The 18855-nt window shown below is 38.0% G+C and overlaps 1 protein-coding gene across 1 annotated transcript in view; it reads right to left on the bottom strand.

Annotated features, from left to right (window-relative positions):
- The window catches only part of PPARGC1B (PPARG coactivator 1 beta), a 153578-nt gene that overhangs the window by 7806 nt on the left and 126917 nt on the right, over positions 1-18855 (bottom strand). The window contains exons 3-11 of the mRNA XM_070937370.1: positions 17746-17958; positions 13205-13321; positions 7653-8835; positions 6768-6804; positions 5304-5368; positions 4104-4881; positions 3073-3151; positions 2087-2208; positions 511-665 (exon numbers count right to left, since the gene is read on the bottom strand). Of these exons, the coding sequence (XP_070793471.1) occupies positions 511-665; positions 2087-2208; positions 3073-3151; positions 4104-4881; positions 5304-5368; positions 6768-6804; positions 7653-8835; positions 13205-13321; positions 17746-17958 (2749 nt within the window). The remainder of the gene's footprint in view (positions 1-510; positions 666-2086; positions 2209-3072; positions 3152-4103; positions 4882-5303; positions 5369-6767; positions 6805-7652; positions 8836-13204; positions 13322-17745; positions 17959-18855) is intronic.

The following is an 18855-nucleotide window of genomic DNA, read 5'->3' as shown; positions in this document are numbered from 1 at the left end:
ATTCTGGTTAATTCTGTATCTGTAGTTAAATAATCAGTGGATTAGTATGATTAGTATATGTGAGTGATTCAAGATAACCGCTCTGATTCAGTCATCTCTGGCGGGGGGAAAAAAAGCTCCTTCACTCTCTCTGATTGTATAAAGGAAGCACAATGCTAATAAATAGAAATAAATGTATCAGATAGTAAATAAATATTAAATATAGATAATAAGATATGTAAATGAGAATTGTTGGGATTGTATAGATTTTATGCTTTGGATTTTTTAGTGTCCACCATCATTAATATCCATACCAGGATCACCGTGTGTGATTTGGATGGCCATATAATTTTGTTTGATAATAAATAAAGAAAGGGATGCCTGCTGGGGAATTCAGGGAATTGAAGTCCACAAAGCGTAAAGTTGCCAAAGTTTTAGAAACCCTGCAGTATATGAATCAAAATCAGTACAACCACCCTTGCCAAATTAGATCTGTTATGATGAAACAGGCCAAGATGATTGCTGACTTACCCAAATCAGTAAATCTGGTCCAAAAGAAGTGTCCAAAACCACCATAAGCCAGCTGGAACAATGGCTCATTTCTTTTCCACAGAGAAGCACCATTCTTCAAGGACAAGGCAGCATGCTCAGAACACCGGTATGTGATGACACCGTATTTATCTCCCCTGGATAAAGAAAGAGGAAATGCCAGCACAGCCAACAGAGTAGCGTTATTTATTTGTCATTTTTTTTAATTCCATGTCTCTCCAACAGGAGCTCAGAGCATCTCGTTTAAATCTCATGCAAACTTTATAGGAATTAGGATCCAAGAGTCTATTAATCAAACTGCAGTGATTACATTGGCATCTCCCAGCTGCCTTGGAAGAGAACACTCCAGCCAGGCTATTTATTATTTTTATTTCCACTTACACACCACTCAGGATAGTTAACAGCCATTAGACTACAAAACATTGACCTTCCCCTACACAATAATGTATGTATGTACAATATACAGGCAGTCCTTGAGTATGACCATAATTCAGCCCAAAATTTCTGTTGCTAAGCAAGACAGTTGTTAGTTTTGTCCCATTTTACGACTTTTCTTGCCACAGTTGTTGAGTGAACCACTGCAGTTGTTCAATTAGTAACATGGTTGTAAACGGAATCTGGATTCCTTATTCTTTGCTTGTAAGAAGGCCGCAAAAGGTGATCACGTGACCCCGGGACACTGCAACTGTCATAAATATGAGTCAGTTGCTAAGCAGCCAAATTTTGATCTTGTGACCATGGGGATGCTGCAACGGTTGTGAGTGTGAAAAAAGGTCATAAGTCACTTTTTCAAATGCCATTGTAAGTTCAAACAGTCACTAAATGAACTATTGTGAGTCGAGGGCTAACTATATGTGTACATACATACAGAAAGGATATCTTTTAACTAAAATGCTCTTTTTTTCACTTGAAACAGATAGAGTTTTGAGCTCAAAACTTTCAAGCTTGGATCCAAATTCAATCTGCTTCTGTATATAGCACAATGAAATTACATACACATATGCTAAGTAGTAGCAATCCATTGTAAATTTAAAGAAGTGCTGCATCTTCTATGCCAGTAGTGTCAAACTCGTGTCATCACAGTGGTGTCATGTGACATATCATGACTTTTTTCCCCTTTGCTAACCCAGGCGTGGACATGGCCAGCATGTGACGCATCCGGCACATGCCCCGGGAGTTTGACACCCCTGTTCTATGCAATACAGCAGCATTAGTCCTTACACAATTAAATGATGAGGGAATTTAATGGCAGTTTCTTAGCCAAAACAAATATGATACAACTGAGGAAAGAATGAGTTTCACACTGCAATCCGTACACATATTTAACCAGCAAAAGGTTTAACTTATTTAACTTACTTCTTAATAGGTACACTAGGTCAATTAATATTTAATCTTTGGTTTCATAGGGTCCTCAGAGAAGACATTTTTCCAAAGAACAAGAATTATCCAGCTACTGAACTTTAGATTCCGATTTTAATTTTAATCATAGAGTAAGTTAGCTAATTTACAAATACTCATGATTTCAGCCAGGGTGAATAATGAGATAAGGAAAACTCACCTTTTATTCTTGGTCAAAATGCAACACTCAACAATCTCTCCAAACACTTCAAATTGCTTCTTCAGTTCACTAGAGCTCATACTGCTGGCAAGATTTTGGATGTATACTACACGGCCTTCTCCCTGTTTAATAGCAACAGCACTTAAACTTATATATTGCTTCATAGTGCTTTATACCCTTCTCTAACTGGTTTACAGAGTCAGGACTGCCCCTAACAATCTGGGTCCTCATTTTACCAATCTCATAAGGATGGAAGGCTGAGTCAACCTTGAGCCAGTCAGGATCGAACTGCTGGCAGTCAGCAGAATTAGTCTGCAATATTGCATTCTAACCACTGCGCTACCACGGCTTTCCATGGCTCTTAATGACACGAGTAAATTGCTCATGCCTGTCCTGGTACAATGTTTTAAACTGATACATTCTTGATATCTCCAGGTCCACTTTACTATTAAAGTAGTACCTTTTTATATTTTAGGCAAATGAGCTCTAAATATGCTAAATGAATCTAGGTCTGGCTGATATAAAAGATATACAGAATATCAAACCACCAGCCTCAAGTGCAACTTTTTTTCTACTTCAACAACTGTAGCTCTCCTCTTCTTTCTATAATTTTTAAACACGATACCATGTCTTTTTCAAGATTCCAAACACTATTACTCTGTGGAAGTGCATTCTGATGAATGATCATTCTCCCTATGCCAAGGCTATCTAAAAGAAACATATTGGAAGGGAATAAAATGAAGAAACTGGCAACAAATTGAGTTCTTGGCAGAGGGAGAACTATCATTCATCAGCATGCACTTCCACTTCCACAGAGTAATAGAGTTTGGAAAACAGCTAACTTCTTGTATTACCCCTTCTTGAATAGAAATTCCTGCCTCCCAAAATTCAAATGTGTTTCAGAAGAATCATCTGATCAGATTGGAAACCCCACCACTTCCACTTCATTCATCCCAAATCTCATTGAGAGCTCACAAGTCACTCACAATGGCTTTTTCTCTCTTTTTCTCCATCAGCCTCTGGCTGGTCATGTTTCCCTCTTGACAACGCTTGCCATTTTCACGTCTATTGGAAAACAAGAAATACAGACCCAAATGGATTCCAATTGTTTTGAATCTTAGAAATCAGAATCTTAATTAGGAAAATATTCCTAGAAACATACCCCTTGCTTGCAGGAACAGTCTCACCCATTTCACAATCAATACAAAACACCATGGGCTATTGTAGATTCACAAATATTTAGACGTTGTTTTTTTTAAAGGTGGCTAGACAGCCACCAAATATTGGAGCAAAGAGGTAAGCAAATGTAAATGATTCAATATTATATAATTTGAAAACCTGAAGATATAATCTTTTTAGGCACAGTCATGCTGTGGTTTTGGCCTTAAACCTTTTCACAAATAATCTTACATTTATTTCTATCCGTCTGAACAGGGTATCTCTTTTTTTCCTATTGGTTCTCAAAAACCTTCTATGCATGGAGGGTCTCATTCCAATTCAGGAATGCTATCTATCCGGTAGAGGTTGGTATTCCTGAATCAGGGAACGAAGGGAAATTTCCCCAATTTCCCTTGAGCTGCCATGACTATTTTTGGTGCAGTTCTAATAGGTCCGTCAATCCTCAGGAGTAGATTCTCAAGGTCTGAAGGAAGAATTAATTCAATAAAAATAATTCTTCCCACTTCTGTACTTTGCTCACAGGATTTTTTAATTCAGCCCACTGTCTTTTAAATTAGCCTTATAAGACGTATCCCCCACTGCAATGGCAAATCAAGAATAAGGAAAAAAGATATAACTGCCTGAGAAATTTCTAGAAATGTAGTCTTATACTCCCCCAGGCTGACTGAAAGGCCACCATTCTTACAGCACTGCATTATTTTAAAAGGTAACTAAAGTGTGTGAAGTTTTAATGTGCAATACTCTGAATCAAGGCAATCAACAACGCAAACCAATGCAATTGACTATGACCATCTCAGACCCTTTCCCCAAAACAATACTGATTGCAAATGAAATGTACCTGAAAACCTGCTGGTTGACTGGAGACCTACTTCTGCAGCATGAAGACTCTGAATCAGATCTGTTTCGGGAGCAATAGTGCAAATTGGTCCTAGAAAGAGCACTACTGTGTAGACATCTGTTGGAACCCAATGGACTCATATAGTATTCCTCCTCCTCTTCCTCCTCTTCTTCCTCTTCCAATGGAGAACCAATCTCACTGCAGCTGTCTTCAAAGACAGTATCATATTCAGGAGTTTTGAAGAACAAGGCCTCCTCCCCATCATCCAGGGCACTGTCCAAAAGACCAAAGTGTTTGGTCAAACTGGCTCTGATTTCTTGGTCCCTCAGCTGTTTGCTGCCCTCCTTCACTGAGATTTTATCAAAACTCTTGTTGCTTTCTTCCTGATAGGGAACGTCAGGCACTTGCCTCTTGTGTTGGCTTTCTATATGGCTCAGGGGCTCCCAAGATCTTAGCACCTTCCTCTGGAACGAATACTCAGGTTTCAAGACTTGGCAATAATCATGATCACCAAAAGACCGCGAAAAAGGGCGTTTCAACACCCCATGTTGCTCAGAGTGAGCAGGGCGAATAGCAGACCGACTCAGGTGGGCATACAGCTCTGTCCGCACTGGTTGCTTTTTCTGATGTTTTCTGGAAATTGGCCTATGACTGATCATTGGTTGTGGCTCAGAGCTGGTGATGACAGCAGTCTTCTGTGCTGGTCTTTGGTGAATATCTGGCTTATATAGGTCTTCTTCCGAAGGCTTGTATGGAGGAGTAGTTGGTGGTGTGAGACCTTATCTCCCACAAGGAAGCAAAAGGATAAAACTCTTTCAGTATAGGACCATGAGAGTAAAAAGACATCACTATAACAGGAGTTAGGTCTATTTTTTAAACCATTCCCACCCCTTCGTTGAGACTTCAAATCACAGAGTTGATCTGAGGATATGCACTGCTGTTTATATTCAGTCTTTTGCCTTTATAAGATGGCTACAGCGGTTCCAAAATACTTGTCACTCAAACGATGCGTTACTCTGAAGTTGTCTTTTCAAGGAAGGGAAAAATCAAACAGGGTTTAGGGGTGCCTAGATCCCTCTTCCTTCATGTTAATGATTAAATACAGGAATTACTATCTGATAATTTGGTTTTGGGTACAGTCTTTTCTCTATGTTTGCATCTTTTAAAATAATGAACACTTAATCTAAATTCTGCCCTTACCTGCAGTGCCACACAGCTCTACAGTCAGAACTTGATCAAAGCTGCGCTTCCCGAGTGTTGATTCTCTAAAAACAAGAAGAGTAGAATGAAATGGTTATAGAAAAGCCAAGGCATCCATTAAAAACGAGGAATTCACACAATGAAATAGAAAGGAGCTTTAAAAATAAAATGTCACATGGGGAGGACACCTCACAGCTGTCATTTAAATGGCAAACTTTTTAATAAGTTTAGATAAATGGGCACCCATTTTGTAGTAGCTAATGAACTGGGGTCATCTCCAAATAACTATGTAGGGAAATTGACAAGCTTGAAACTTAAATAACCAAAAGGTCTCAAATAATCAACATAAACTAATAAAACCCAATCTGAAAACTTATACATTGTCTGTTCAGGTCCCCTTTAGATTTTTATACATGGAAGCCCACACTTCTATTACAAAGATTCACAAGTAAACAAACTTTGAAAGTCAGGGGCACATTTGAAATCTTGTGAGCATGTGGTTGGTATAGTCACAAAATGGTTGCCAGGAGAGACTTATTTATTCACAAATGACAAACAACAAAAAACGCCCATTTATCTGCAAGCAAACAAACTCCAAAGGCATTCTTCAAAGAAATATTTGTACCATAGCAGATCCTATTACTAACATAGCACATTTTTTTTCATCTAATGTAATCCTCATGAAGAACTAGAAGAAAGCAAGTTATACTGTACTTTCAGGTTCATTCTAGTTAACATCTAGTCTCCACAATAAAGCCTTTTGACACATCAATAGACAAGTTTCTGAAAGCAGAAATAGTGAGATTTTCTGCATCAAGAAAACTGCCTCACTATGAAGCGATCCTATATAATTTAAATTCTTTAACGTTTGGTCTTCATCCATCCAAACATCTCATTCTTCCTTAGCTTTGGTTATTGAAATATACAGAAATACAGTTTTATATAAATATTAACATGTCACTGTCAGGTTAATGTCTATCCGTCCATTCATTTACTCTCCTTAAAATCTCCCTAACATAGGAACCGTCTAGCAATGATGGAACCTTATTATAATATGCAACCTGTAATGAACATCCCAAGTTTGATGTGGCTTTAATCATAAAGAGTCAGTGATGCATATGTATATATCAGTAGTTCCAGTATCCTTAATGGGGCTTTATGCTCTAGACGAGCTGTTTTGAGTCTTTCTTGGGTGAGTTGCCCATCCCTTTCTATAAAATCTTTAGCTGCACTATGAAGTTCTTACCCAGTAGTGGATTATTTTGACATTAAGCTCCTGCACCAGAAGTCCTCTTAGTACACAAGCAGCTTAATTTAAGGATAGTTATCAACCAGACAGTATTGAAGGCACAGCTTGGTTATCAGGATTGCAAAATTCTGAGACTGCCATTTGCCAGATTTTCTGGCTTCTGACACTTAGAGAAATCATCCTTTCACAAGATATATTTTGGGTATTGCACTTACGTTTGTGCCAAGGGCAATGACAGACATCGTGGTGTTTCTGAAACAAAGAACAGAGAAAAGCAGAATGATTCAATTGGCCATATCTCTGCCCATAAACTGGATTAGTAAAAGAGAAAGCAGATTATGGTCAAATGAAGTGAGCCATGGAAGATACATGGTTTATCTTCTATTTTGTAAATTTGAAACCAGACCAGAGTAGATGAATTGTATTGGAGATGAAGGAGAGGAGATTAATTCTTCTTTCATGTAGTTTTTCATATTGAAATGATCCACCACACCACACTGAATTTTATTGTCTGGTTGCCACTCTATGATTAATAGAGAGGAGAGGAGCTTTGGGAAACATCATATGGAAAAGAATAAATCATCTCTCTCGATGCTGAAATAGTAATCTGATTCAGTTTTCCCCGTGTCTGTCCCTAATTTAGCAACAGACATAGGAGGAATTATTTTCCTACCCTATATGACTGAGTCCTGAGTGGATGGATTATGACACAATTGGAACACAACAGTTCAGAAGCTTCTTGTTTCTCCCTCAATGTGTGACTCACATCAAGTATACTGCGCTTCTATAATCTATTTCTTGTCAGACCTGGGTCAATTCAATTAAAACCAAACTTTTTTCTTTGCTGCCACTTTTTCAATATACAATTTTATAAGAAATGATCTATGTATCTAGTTTGGGGAAAGAAATTTCTCTTCAACAATATTTAAGATATTCAGACAAATTAGGAAGATATGGGACCATATCACACCAGGCACAATCCTTGAAGAATATTAGGACTGGTAATCTGCTTTCTATTATCCCGATAAAGCATATTTTATCTTTCAGAAATGTGGAAATGCCGGTACAGGAGAATTACTGGGCTCTCCTTTCCTACATACCTGTTTGATGGCAGGGGGTGAAGCACTGACTCTCATTTGCTGTATAAGTGTCGCTTTCCCTAGAACTTTCTGGCGAAGGGGTCTGCAATTCCATTGGGAAATTCTGGAATCCCCCGTCCATCTCATCAGCGCCACTCACTTCTACTTCCGCTGCTGGTGCTTCTGTATCAAAGTTTTGCAAAGATGAGCAGAGGGCAGGCTCTATTGAAGCGAATGCGTTTGCTGTGGTTGCTGAGGACACGGTAGGTTCTGAGGGAGGTTTATCAAGGAAAGACTGCCAAAGGCTGAGCTCAGGGTTGAGTCTTTTAGAGCGACGCACTGCATAAATTGAGGTGTCTGGCTTACGGCTTGACTTCCCGTAGGATTCCTGACCCATGGGAGTCCCTTGTTTTGCACCATCCTCTTCTGCAGTTTCTTTTTCAGCCTCAGGCTCTACTTTGAGAATCTGTCTCAGCTCAGTTTTCATTTCAGGTATTATTTTGGTGGAGGGCTTATTATATCCATCCATAAATTCCCTCCCGGTATTGGGAGGCGAAGTTCTTGAAGACTTGTGAAGCTGTGACCTGGCCAAGGAGGCATAGACAGGTTTTGCTAATCGATATGGCTTACTCACATCACATGGGAGTTCTCTGGCAAGCAGTTCTTTCAGGATAGAAAATTCAGAAAGCGGAGTTCGGGATTGTTTGCAGTGCATGGAGAAATGCCAAGGGCTGGATGGGCAATTGTCATTCCCACAGAGTCGAGGCTGCTGCAGGGGGGGATCTGGCTTTGCTCTTTTGGAGGGGCTGTGAAAAGGCTGGTGTTTCCCCTCACCGGGGTGCATGGGGGGCAGCTTTCTTGGAGGAAGGCAATAAGTATGCATGTAGTGGATAAGCTCCACTGCAGCGTGAAGTTCCTTGTCTCCTGTGCCTTTCTCGGAGGAAGAGAGAGGAGGCGCTACACTGTTACCGCAATTCGATGCATCTTTATTTAAATTGCTATCTTCTTCATTTTGGATGTAATGTCTCTGGGGTAGAGAGCAGGTGCTAATGTTGTCAGCATGACACTTGTCTAGTGGCCCACTGTTTTTTCTGTGTGGGCAGTGTCTAGTGGTGGTGGTCGTAGTAAGATGTTTATGAAGCTCAGTGCAGTTCCGACTCTGAGCCTGGGGAAAAGTTGACTTTCTATCATGGACACCTTCCACCTTCAAAAGCAAAGAAAAAAGGAAGTTAAGCTACATCCAAAAGCCATCCAAAATTTATCCATTTCTTTGTTCTAGGTGGCTAAGTATATTACAGCAGAGATCATTCAAATCTTTACATATTTCACATCACTAAAATGACTGTTTCAAGACTTAATTATACTATACTTAATTAAAATACTTAATTTAACTATACTTAATTGCTGACAAATTAGTAAAATAACATTGTATGGGTTTTTTTTCCCCCAACCATCCATATCAAATGCCATAGATTCATATTAGGTAATAAAACAATGGAAGAATCATTCTCAGTGCCATTTCTCTATGTCTTAAATGACAGAAAGTTCTGGCTTTAATTAAAAAACAAGTAATTTAACAGACAGAATCATTATGCTCTATTCTATTTCCAGAGAATTTGCGGAATCTGATTTTCTGGTGGCTGCTTATTATTTCTCTAAATTTGGCTTCTATTCCCACTGAGATGTCTATGTTTTATATAATATTGTGCAAATTATTGTACAAATGACTTTTGTTTATGCTTGAAATAACAATAACCAATTCTCACCACCATGGTCAAGGAGGTCTTCATAACAAAAGAGGAATATTGATTTCTGATCCATAAAACTAGTGTCAAAGAGAATGAAATTGCAGCTTTCACAAGCATTTAACACAACTAACAAGTATAAACTTGTTACAGAGTTGTCCCTCTAGTTCCCTTTTTACTTTTGGTTGATTAAATTGTTAGCTAGGATGATTGGGAATCTGTTTAATTTTCCACTTGGTGCAGAGTTTGTCTCCCAGTTCATTTCAGGGTGGTTAAAGCCCCCCCACCCCCACCCTTACTACTTTGGTGTGTTTTCTACATACATTTGTTAACTGACTATCAAAAAGTTCATGTATTTCTTCTGCTTGATTGTATGGCCTGTAGTATAGACCTATGGCAACATCTTTCTTTTTTTCTTTATATATTAACCCATATGCATTCTAGGAGGTTTTCATCCTTGGTTTTATGCATTTCTGTAGAAATGTAATGATCTCTCATAAATAATGCAACTCCACCTCCTCTTTTGTTAGGTCTGTTTCCTTTGAGCAGTTTATATTCTTCCATCATCACATTCCAGTCTTGAATTTCATCCCACCAAGTTTCAGTAATGGCAACTATATCACCCCTTGTGTACTAAGCACTTCAATTTCACCCTATATACCTGTATTAGCTATATAACCTATATCAAACCTATATAACCACCACATTAGAACCAACAAATGTAATTCATAGCTCCAGTGAATTAATCATATAAGATATTTTTGCCTAAAGACTCTATAAGTGCAGTGAAAAATTGTCTTGTTTCTTAACGGCAATTAATTGTGTAAGAGTTGTATTTTATTGTGCATGTTGTTTTATTCAAAGATGCCTGTAACAACCATTGCTCTAATCAACTAAATGTGTTTGGCTTGGCTGGAATTTTCAAATTATTTCTGCAGAAGCTTTGGCATTCTATTCTATTTGAAGTCATTTATTAAGCACCAGATATATAGAGAGATTTGATTTCACATCCATAAATATGGGCTTAAAGGACTAATATAGAAAGAAAAACATAATAGAAGGCCCTCAAGAATTGCTTTTGCATCTATATAATGTTTCTTTTGTTACTGGGGATAACAGTTTTCCCCTCTTTGCACATTTGTGCATTATAGTATTTTGAACTTGTTAGTTATATTTGAAAAGTATAGTTTTTATAAGCATTTATGCACAGTATGGGATGGACTTTCATTCTGATCCCTAAGGTGATTTTTTTTTTTTTACACCCTGAATCAGAGAAGAGATTAGGTCATTATCCACCCTTCGCTGCAGGAATCTGTTATCTTTCATCACAGGCTTAGTGCCATAGCATTTTACATCACAGGTTGGCTCCTTTTCATTCTCTTCTTTGCCTTTTGAGACTGGGCACAGAGTGACAAGCCATGGGAGTACTTTCCCTTTCACCATTTTCATTGCATAAATTCCAATCCTGCAATTTGGATGGCATAAGTGGCTGCATAAAATGGAAGGGAGTGGAATCACAGTTGCAATGTGGGAAGACTCTTGCTGAAGGGGGAAAAGTTACTTTACTTTCATTTCTAGGAAATTAAAGCAGTGAAAGATATGTGCATAAATATACTGCCTGAAAGATGGATCAGCGGGGATGCGATAGCATTGCTAGGGGACGTTGGGTTTGTCTGGACTAGGGTTAAAAACAAAAGGCAACGTGCCTAGCATCCTTTGTATTTAACAGCACACACACACACATACACACACATGTGCACAGGTGCATATAAGTAAGTATCTCAAGTTGCCCAGACATGATGGCAATGGCAAGAAACAAATCATTAGCTGTGATGCATAATTCAGTAGGTTGCAGCTCAGCTACATATATACATACCAATTTCAGCAGCTACAAAGATATAAGCTAGAGGGAGAATCACATTAACCCAGCAAGTAACCCCTGTGCTGTGAGTGCTAATTTCGAGTTTGTGAAATTTTGTCCTTCTAGCCACTCTTTTGAGTTCATTTTAATTGAAACAATCAATAAAAATGAAAATGACTTAAAATAATATCAAGAAAAAGACAGAAATATATGTAATCTTAAAGAGAAATACACTTAAACATCCACATTCAACATTTTTCCTCATAAAAGGAGTATTTGTATAGATCAGTGATGGCTAACCTTTTTGCCATTGCGTGCCAAAAGCAGGGGGAATGCAGGGGAGGTCACACACATGTGTGCCCACATCCATAATTTTATGTGCCCCCCCCACATGTTCCCCCTGCTTTTCGCACACGATGGCACGGTGGACCTGATAGGCCCACTTTTCGCTCTCCCCAGGCTCCAGAGCCTTTCTAGTAGCCTGGGGAGGGCAAAAACGGCCTTCCCCACCCCTTCAGAGGCCCTCCGGAGGCCAGAAACAGTGTGTTTCCTGACTTCAGGTGGGCCCGGAAGGCTTGAAAATCAACTGGCCAGTGCACACATGCATGCTGGAGCTGAGCTCGTGTACCCATCAATATGGCTCCATGTGCCACCTGTGGCATCCGTGCCATAGGTTCGCCATCATGGGTATAGATGAATGTAATCTATACAAAAAACATCTTAATATACCTAAGACCTTGAGACTGGATTAGAGTGGGAGGATCCTTAATTATAGGATTCTTCCAAGCTCTTTTTCCATACTAATACATCAGCCAATTTTCTATACTTTAACAAAACAATAAGAAAACAAAAAGAAACATTAACTTCTTTGGAAGTATGGACAAACCAGGATTAATGCTTTAATGCTTTTCTAGATTTCCTCAAAGACCTTTGATAATCTATGACAATACAGGATAGATAGAAATTTACTTTGAACAAGCCTTTATCTTTGTATCTTATCTATCTATCTACCTGCCTATATCAGGAAACAGGAAAACCTGAAAGATATAAACTGTGGAGATACATTAAACTTATTCAGAAATCAAGAGAAGAGCCCAGAAGATTCTCAAAAGAACTAGCAGGAAAAGCAAGAGGAAAAAGTTTGTTTTAAAAAAACTTTTTTAAAAAAGATTTCAGACACATGGTATGGTATAGATTGCAGAGATTCTTCAGTCAATTTTATGTCCATGTGACATATATAACAAACATGACATTAAGCACAGAAGGCTTAATATCTATCCCCACCCCAGGCTTCATTACAGTCTGTCTTCCCATGTTCCTTATCTTTCCCTATGCAATCCAAATTCATTTATTTAATACGCTGCACAATTTCCTTTATTCAAGTGAAAAACCTTTAAAGGCCTCTTGTGTGATTTTAAACAATTGGCTTTAACAACTAGATGGTTCTATCACTTTGTACATTGTGTTCATAATAAATGACATATCCGTTATATGCAGAAGGATCTAAATTCTGACTTTTTGGCATGGCTCACCCAAAGTCTGCCTTTCTAATGCCTTAATTTTCAGATAGATCAAACAGAAAGAGTTGTACTATCTTGCAGAACAACATTCCCAACACCACTTTTAAAGATTTTGAGAGAAATAACCAAATGGTTGCTGTCATGGCTTGCCTATGAGAAGAAACATAGAGGAAGGAGGACTATAAATACAGAGAGAACAACTACCCAACCTTCATAGGGGCTCTCAGTGGCAGAAATTATTTGGTCTATTTTCACTGGAAGGTAAAGATGAAAAACTGACCACATCACCTGGAAAGTGACTCTGGAGAGTCACTGCCAATAAGCGCAACTCATGTGAGCTAACGATCTGAACATACAACAACTGTGTAATATTCCTGGCAAAAATTTCATCTCACATAAACATAGTCCACTGTTATGTAAAGCTATAGCTGCCAAGAAGAACAGTACCTTTGCACATGATCGCTGAGGTCTGGATTTAGGAGGTCCTTGACGCCATATATTCCCCTCTCTTTGAACCTCATAGCTTGGAGGCACATTGGATGGTGAGAGAAGCAACTTCTTTAGCTAGAAAGGGAAATGGTGAAAGAAAGAGTCGAAATTCCTACATATAAATTGAACAGTAGTCACTTCTTTTTAAGTTCTCTAAATTACCACACTCAAACACAATCATAGGATAAGTGAGGTAGAGATCCAAACTAAAAGCCACATTAAGTATTTTATTTTAACAGCCTATCTCTCCTCCGAATATTATTTCATACAATAACCCCCCCTTTCTTCATATATTAGGAAGAATATAAAAATTCTTTCATCAAAATATGAATATCAAATATCAAAATCATACTCATGGCTGTCAGGGAAGGGTAAGAGGACAGAAGAAGCATGGTAGCCGAGTTGCTAGGTTTAGGAGACAGCTTTCATTAGCAAAGAGCATCTTATTTCTTCCATATAAAAAGAAAATTCTCAAAGATTTGGAATGGTTCCATGGATATTCCCCATTGTAGAAAGTGACAGAGAATGAAGAAGTCCTCTTCCTCCGAACATGAGTAGAATTTTATCATTTTCTTTAACACCCCCAAGAAAGATAAAGAATCATATGAATCAAGCTCATGAGGAAAATCACAGGAGGACTGAAGATCAGCAATAATTTGGCAAAGCCAAGCTTTAAAAAAAAAATACTGAATTTATTGCTGCAGTTATTCTGACTTGCCATCCCATGAAAATAATAAAGAAATAGTAACTCTGATACATTACGGTATCCCAAATTCTTAGGAAGAACTTGGTACTTATGGAGGTTGATACCAGTTAAAGCAGGGGTCTCGTACCTTGGCCACTTTAAGCAGTGGCGGGATTCAAATAATTTAACAACTGGTTCTCTGACCTAATAACCAGATGGGTAGGCGTGGCTCGGTGGTCATGTGACCGTTTGGGTGTGGCCAACTCAACGCCACTCACGTCGATGGGCGCTTTGCCTTAGCTGTTACAATGTAATAAGGGTTAACCAGAGAGGCAGTTTCTGTAAGCAGGGGAATAAAGATTAGGCTAGAAACAACACCAGAATATTTCCTTCCTGCCTTCTTTACAGGATTAGCCCTGTAAAGTGGAAAAAAACAAAATAAGATTTCTTCCAACAACCAGTTCTCCAAACTGCTTAGAAAGTTAACAACTGGTTCTCCCAAATAGGTGTGAACTGGCTGAATCCCACCACTGACTTTAAGCTTGGCAGACTTCCACTCCCAGCAAAGCTGGCTGGGGAATTTTGGGAGTTGAAGTCCACCAGGCTTAAAGTGGCCAAGGTTAGAGACCCCTGAGCTAAAGAACTGGCAACAGTGATTTCACATTTTTGTGTATATACCGTAGTAATAATTTAAAACCACAGCAAGCTTTCATTGATGGGTGGAAGAAATGAAATTTATTTCACATGATTGGATAAAGGTAGGAATTATATATTATCTCAATAAGCCCTGAAAAAAATGTTGACAATATAAACATCCTGCAACTTTTTGGAAATAGCTTAATTGCCAAAATTGAAAATTACTCCTTATAATGGGGTGGGAAACTGTGGCCCTTTTATGACTTGTGGACTTCAACTCCCAGAATTCAGGAATTCTGGGAGTTGAAGTTACAAGTCATAAAAGGGCCACAGTTCCCCACCTCTGCCTTACAAGAAAGGCAGATTCTCCTAGTACTTTTAAATTTTAAATTAGAAGTCATGATTTCAAAACACTCTGCAAGTCCTTTCCAAAAAAGCTTCCTAAATTTTTTGGAAATTCTTTCCAAAACAGCAACATAGGATGGGTATGCTTTGGGCCAACCATAGTGGTTAGGGTAGAATTATATTTCAACATTGACCTCATGGTATCTTAAAATACTAGCTAAGTTAAGCTAAATACAAGTATGTAGCATATTATTTTCTTCAACCTAGAAATTGGGGTTGGAGAATGAATATTTTCCAGTGTGAAAATTTCAAATTTCTGACTCCTTTTTTAAGTTTTAAGCAAAGAGACAGAAAACACACGTTCAATAGCAGTTTGTGAAAAGATGTTGTTCCCACATTCAGAGAAACCAAGTTTAAAAAGGCTGGCGGTATTTAATCGGTTTCTGAAAATTTGGAATATTCTCCTTCCCCTTTATCCTAATTTGTGATTTATTTTCAGATACTAATTTTAGTATGCATGCAGGAAGCTCCTGCCAAAGAAATCAATTGGATGTAACATTCTAACAAGGGTTTCAATTAATTAATTCAACAGCTCATGAAGCAATCTGAAGAAACATTTTCTCTCTTAGTTTGAGGTGAGTTTAAGGATGTCTGTAAAACAGATATTATATTCCATTAAAAAAAAAAAAACACCAAATCTGAGTAAAATATTATTTTTAAATAACTGATTACATGTCCAGAATATCTCTGTTTAAAAAAAAGAAAAGAAATTCACATTGCCCATTCTCTCACTGAAGGCAAAATGGGAACCTTAACCAACCATTGACTCTGGTGGGAATATAGCAGCAAATTAAGGATTGCCCAGAAACTAAAAACTCTCCTTAACAATTAAGCAAATGACAAATATTCAATTGGTTCCCATAACCAAAATTTCAAACTTTTTTAATACAATATAGTGCAATACTAATTTGATCCTCTAGTTGTAAACTTTCTACAATGACAAAACATTAAAAAGTTATTTCCTCAATTCTGCAACGTATACATCATATATATAAAGATTTGTGCAATATATATATTATATGTGTGGGTATGGGTGTGTATGATATGTAGAGACATACACAGGCAGTTTTGTGACATGGAAATGTGTACTTCTTACCACTAGATGCCACTATAACACTTTTAGAAATCATGAAATTCATTAATGGTAGATAACAGGGAAGTGGGATGGATGGATGAGAGGCTAGAATCTACAAAGCTATGTTCCTGGTATCCTGTGCAAGGTTCTGCTTGAAATAAAGAATGCTCCTCTCCTATGAAAGCATATTTTGGGAAAGGACATTATGGAGCATTGAAGTTTCAGAGTTCCATAATGATCTTTCCTTGTTAAGTGAAACCTGGATTACAAGCAGAAGTATTTTCTATTATCAGCGAGGCTGTCATCCATAATATTCTTTTCTTTGCTCTCACCTGCTGGTTGGCTAAATAATACCATGTACTGAGGAATAGAAACGAACTGCAGATTATTCTGATACCTCAAAGGAGGACTAGGGTGCGTGCCTTAATTAAGAACTCAAAATTTCCCACAAATGTCAGTTTTCCTTGGAAAAACAAGTTCCTTTATAAGAAGCAAGTTTCAAGACCCTTGGAAATTATATAGGCACTATGTGAGCTAAAGACTTAAACTCAATTTCAGATGACTACATGGACATAACCATGCAACAGCAGTATAATATCTTGTATTTCCCAGTGATATCTGATGGTCTCTCATCCAAGTACTAATTAGTTCAATTTTTATCTCACTTGGTTTCCAAGACCAGCTAAGATTGGCCAGAAGCAATTATCAGCCAAGACTATGAAATCTCAGAACAATTTATTAAATTACTGTACTAGAACTGGTGGCTTTAGAGAAAATGCTTCATAGCAGCTTGCCCTATATCATGACTACTCACGCAAAGAAAATGTCACAATTTACAAAATCATGTACATCTCTTTAACAGACATGAAAGTGTAACGTAAGGAAAAATGTAAGAGATGAGACAAAATGTTGAACAGTGAGCATCCCTAATATAGATAGTATTTGAAATGAATATAGGTGGCCCTTGACTTACAATCACAATTGGGACCGGATTTCCAGTTGTAAGTTAAGGTATTCATGTGACAAGACACAATTTTATAACATTTTCTGTGGTGGTCATTAAGCAGATCATTGCGGTCATTAAGTAAAACAACAGTCATTAAGCGAATGCCATGGCTGTAAGTGCAACCCCATTTTTCTCAAAGGGCTTGCCAGAAACCAGCAAAAAGAATGCCAGAAAACCAGCAGAAAATATTGCAAATTGCAGTCACGTGATCAGGGGTACAGTGCAAACGGTTGTAAGGGCAAGACAGTTGTCAAGCAGCCAAAATGGGGGTCATGTGATATGAAGAATGGGGTGTGTGGCACATTTATGAAGGCCAGAAGTGCTTTGTGGGGTGTAAAAGCACTCGTTCTGCACCAGTGGTAATTTCAAATCGTTAAGCAACCAGTCATTAAATGGAAGACCAGATGTACGGTGATGTGCTTATGCGCTTTCATGCGCTAGCCTGTTCTATGCCCTTCCTTTTTCTATCATAATCATATTCTTCCCGATGAAAATTACTATGGAGCAGATCAAATGAGAGCAACAATGTGGCACATGTATACGTATACAATAATAGATATAATGCTTTTGTACTGTTATAACTGTAAGCCTATAATGAAAAAATTCAGACCTTTGCTTCCTATCATACCCATGCAGCCGGATTATCAGAGGCGCATCCAAATCCACCTTAAACAGTAGGAAGTGGTTCTTACTAGAGACAGCTCATCAACCTCTTGGGCCACAGGAGGCCCCCTCGTGACTGGTGCAGCAGGATTGGGAGAGGGGATGGGTGAGGTGTAGCCGCTGTTGGGCATGTCCCCCTCGTCCATATTTTTGAAGGCAGCCAGACCCATGTCTTCTTCCTGAATGTCATCCAGTGTCTCAGTGAGAGCTGCCAGCAAAGCTTCATTCTCACTGTCGATAATCTGCTGGGAGGAGTCAGAAGGACATGAGAGAAAAAAAGAAATTAAGAAGAGATGCTTCCCAAACACAGAGTTTCTGACAAGATACAAACTCACTTGTAATTATATTCTAGTTATTTACACAGCAGAGTAGCCAGATGACTTTATATTATTATAAAAGCAGGCAGAGAAACTGGTAATACCATGGCATATTTATATTCAATACATGCCTAACATTAAACATACATTAACAGAAAGTTTGATCATACGGTTCTAAAGTTTTCTTTGGCCCTTTGTCCAATAAACAAACAAACAAACGAACGAACAAATAAAATGATTCAAATGCTGACAAACATTGCATATCAACAACCATTATTGTAATTCAGGAGATTTCTATTCACAGTGTTGTATAGTCATTCTTTTAGCCAAACCCTTCTTTGCCCCAATCACAATTCTTGATATTTTAATAGATACAAAATACTGGGGATAGAGCCAAGAAAAATATATACATCTTTGATATACAGTGATTGATCAGACACTGTATTTACAATTCTACTGACACTAGCCCAAAATATAACAATAATAGGATAAGCCAAATCATAGATTTAATGTAATAACACCTGAGGAAACAGGGTTCCTAGTATTGTCAGGATTTGACAGAGTCAAAGTTTGAACTCAGTTTGAATTCAAAGAGGAACTGTGTTGAAGTTTCTTATTCCAGATTCCTATGCTGAGGTAAACAAAGGACTCAGAAAATAAAATATATGACATATAGGAAACAAGTCTGATCTATTCCAGTTTATTAAATCCCAGATAAGATCCCAAATTCATACATTAATGAGAGAACATTAGGAATAAAAATTTCTGGTCTATCTATAAAATAAATAATTTATTTATTTATTTATTTATTTATTTATTTAT

Source organism: Pituophis catenifer, unplaced genomic scaffold (genome assembly GCF_029215685.1).
Source record: "Pituophis catenifer annectens isolate HBS135680 unplaced genomic scaffold, rPitCat1.0.hap2 SCAF_2, whole genome shotgun sequence".
Lineage (NCBI taxonomy): Eukaryota > Metazoa > Chordata > Lepidosauria > Squamata > Colubridae > Pituophis > Pituophis catenifer.
The sequence above is the reverse complement of the archived record's forward strand: the minus strand, read 5'-3'. Positions and strand labels throughout refer to the sequence as shown.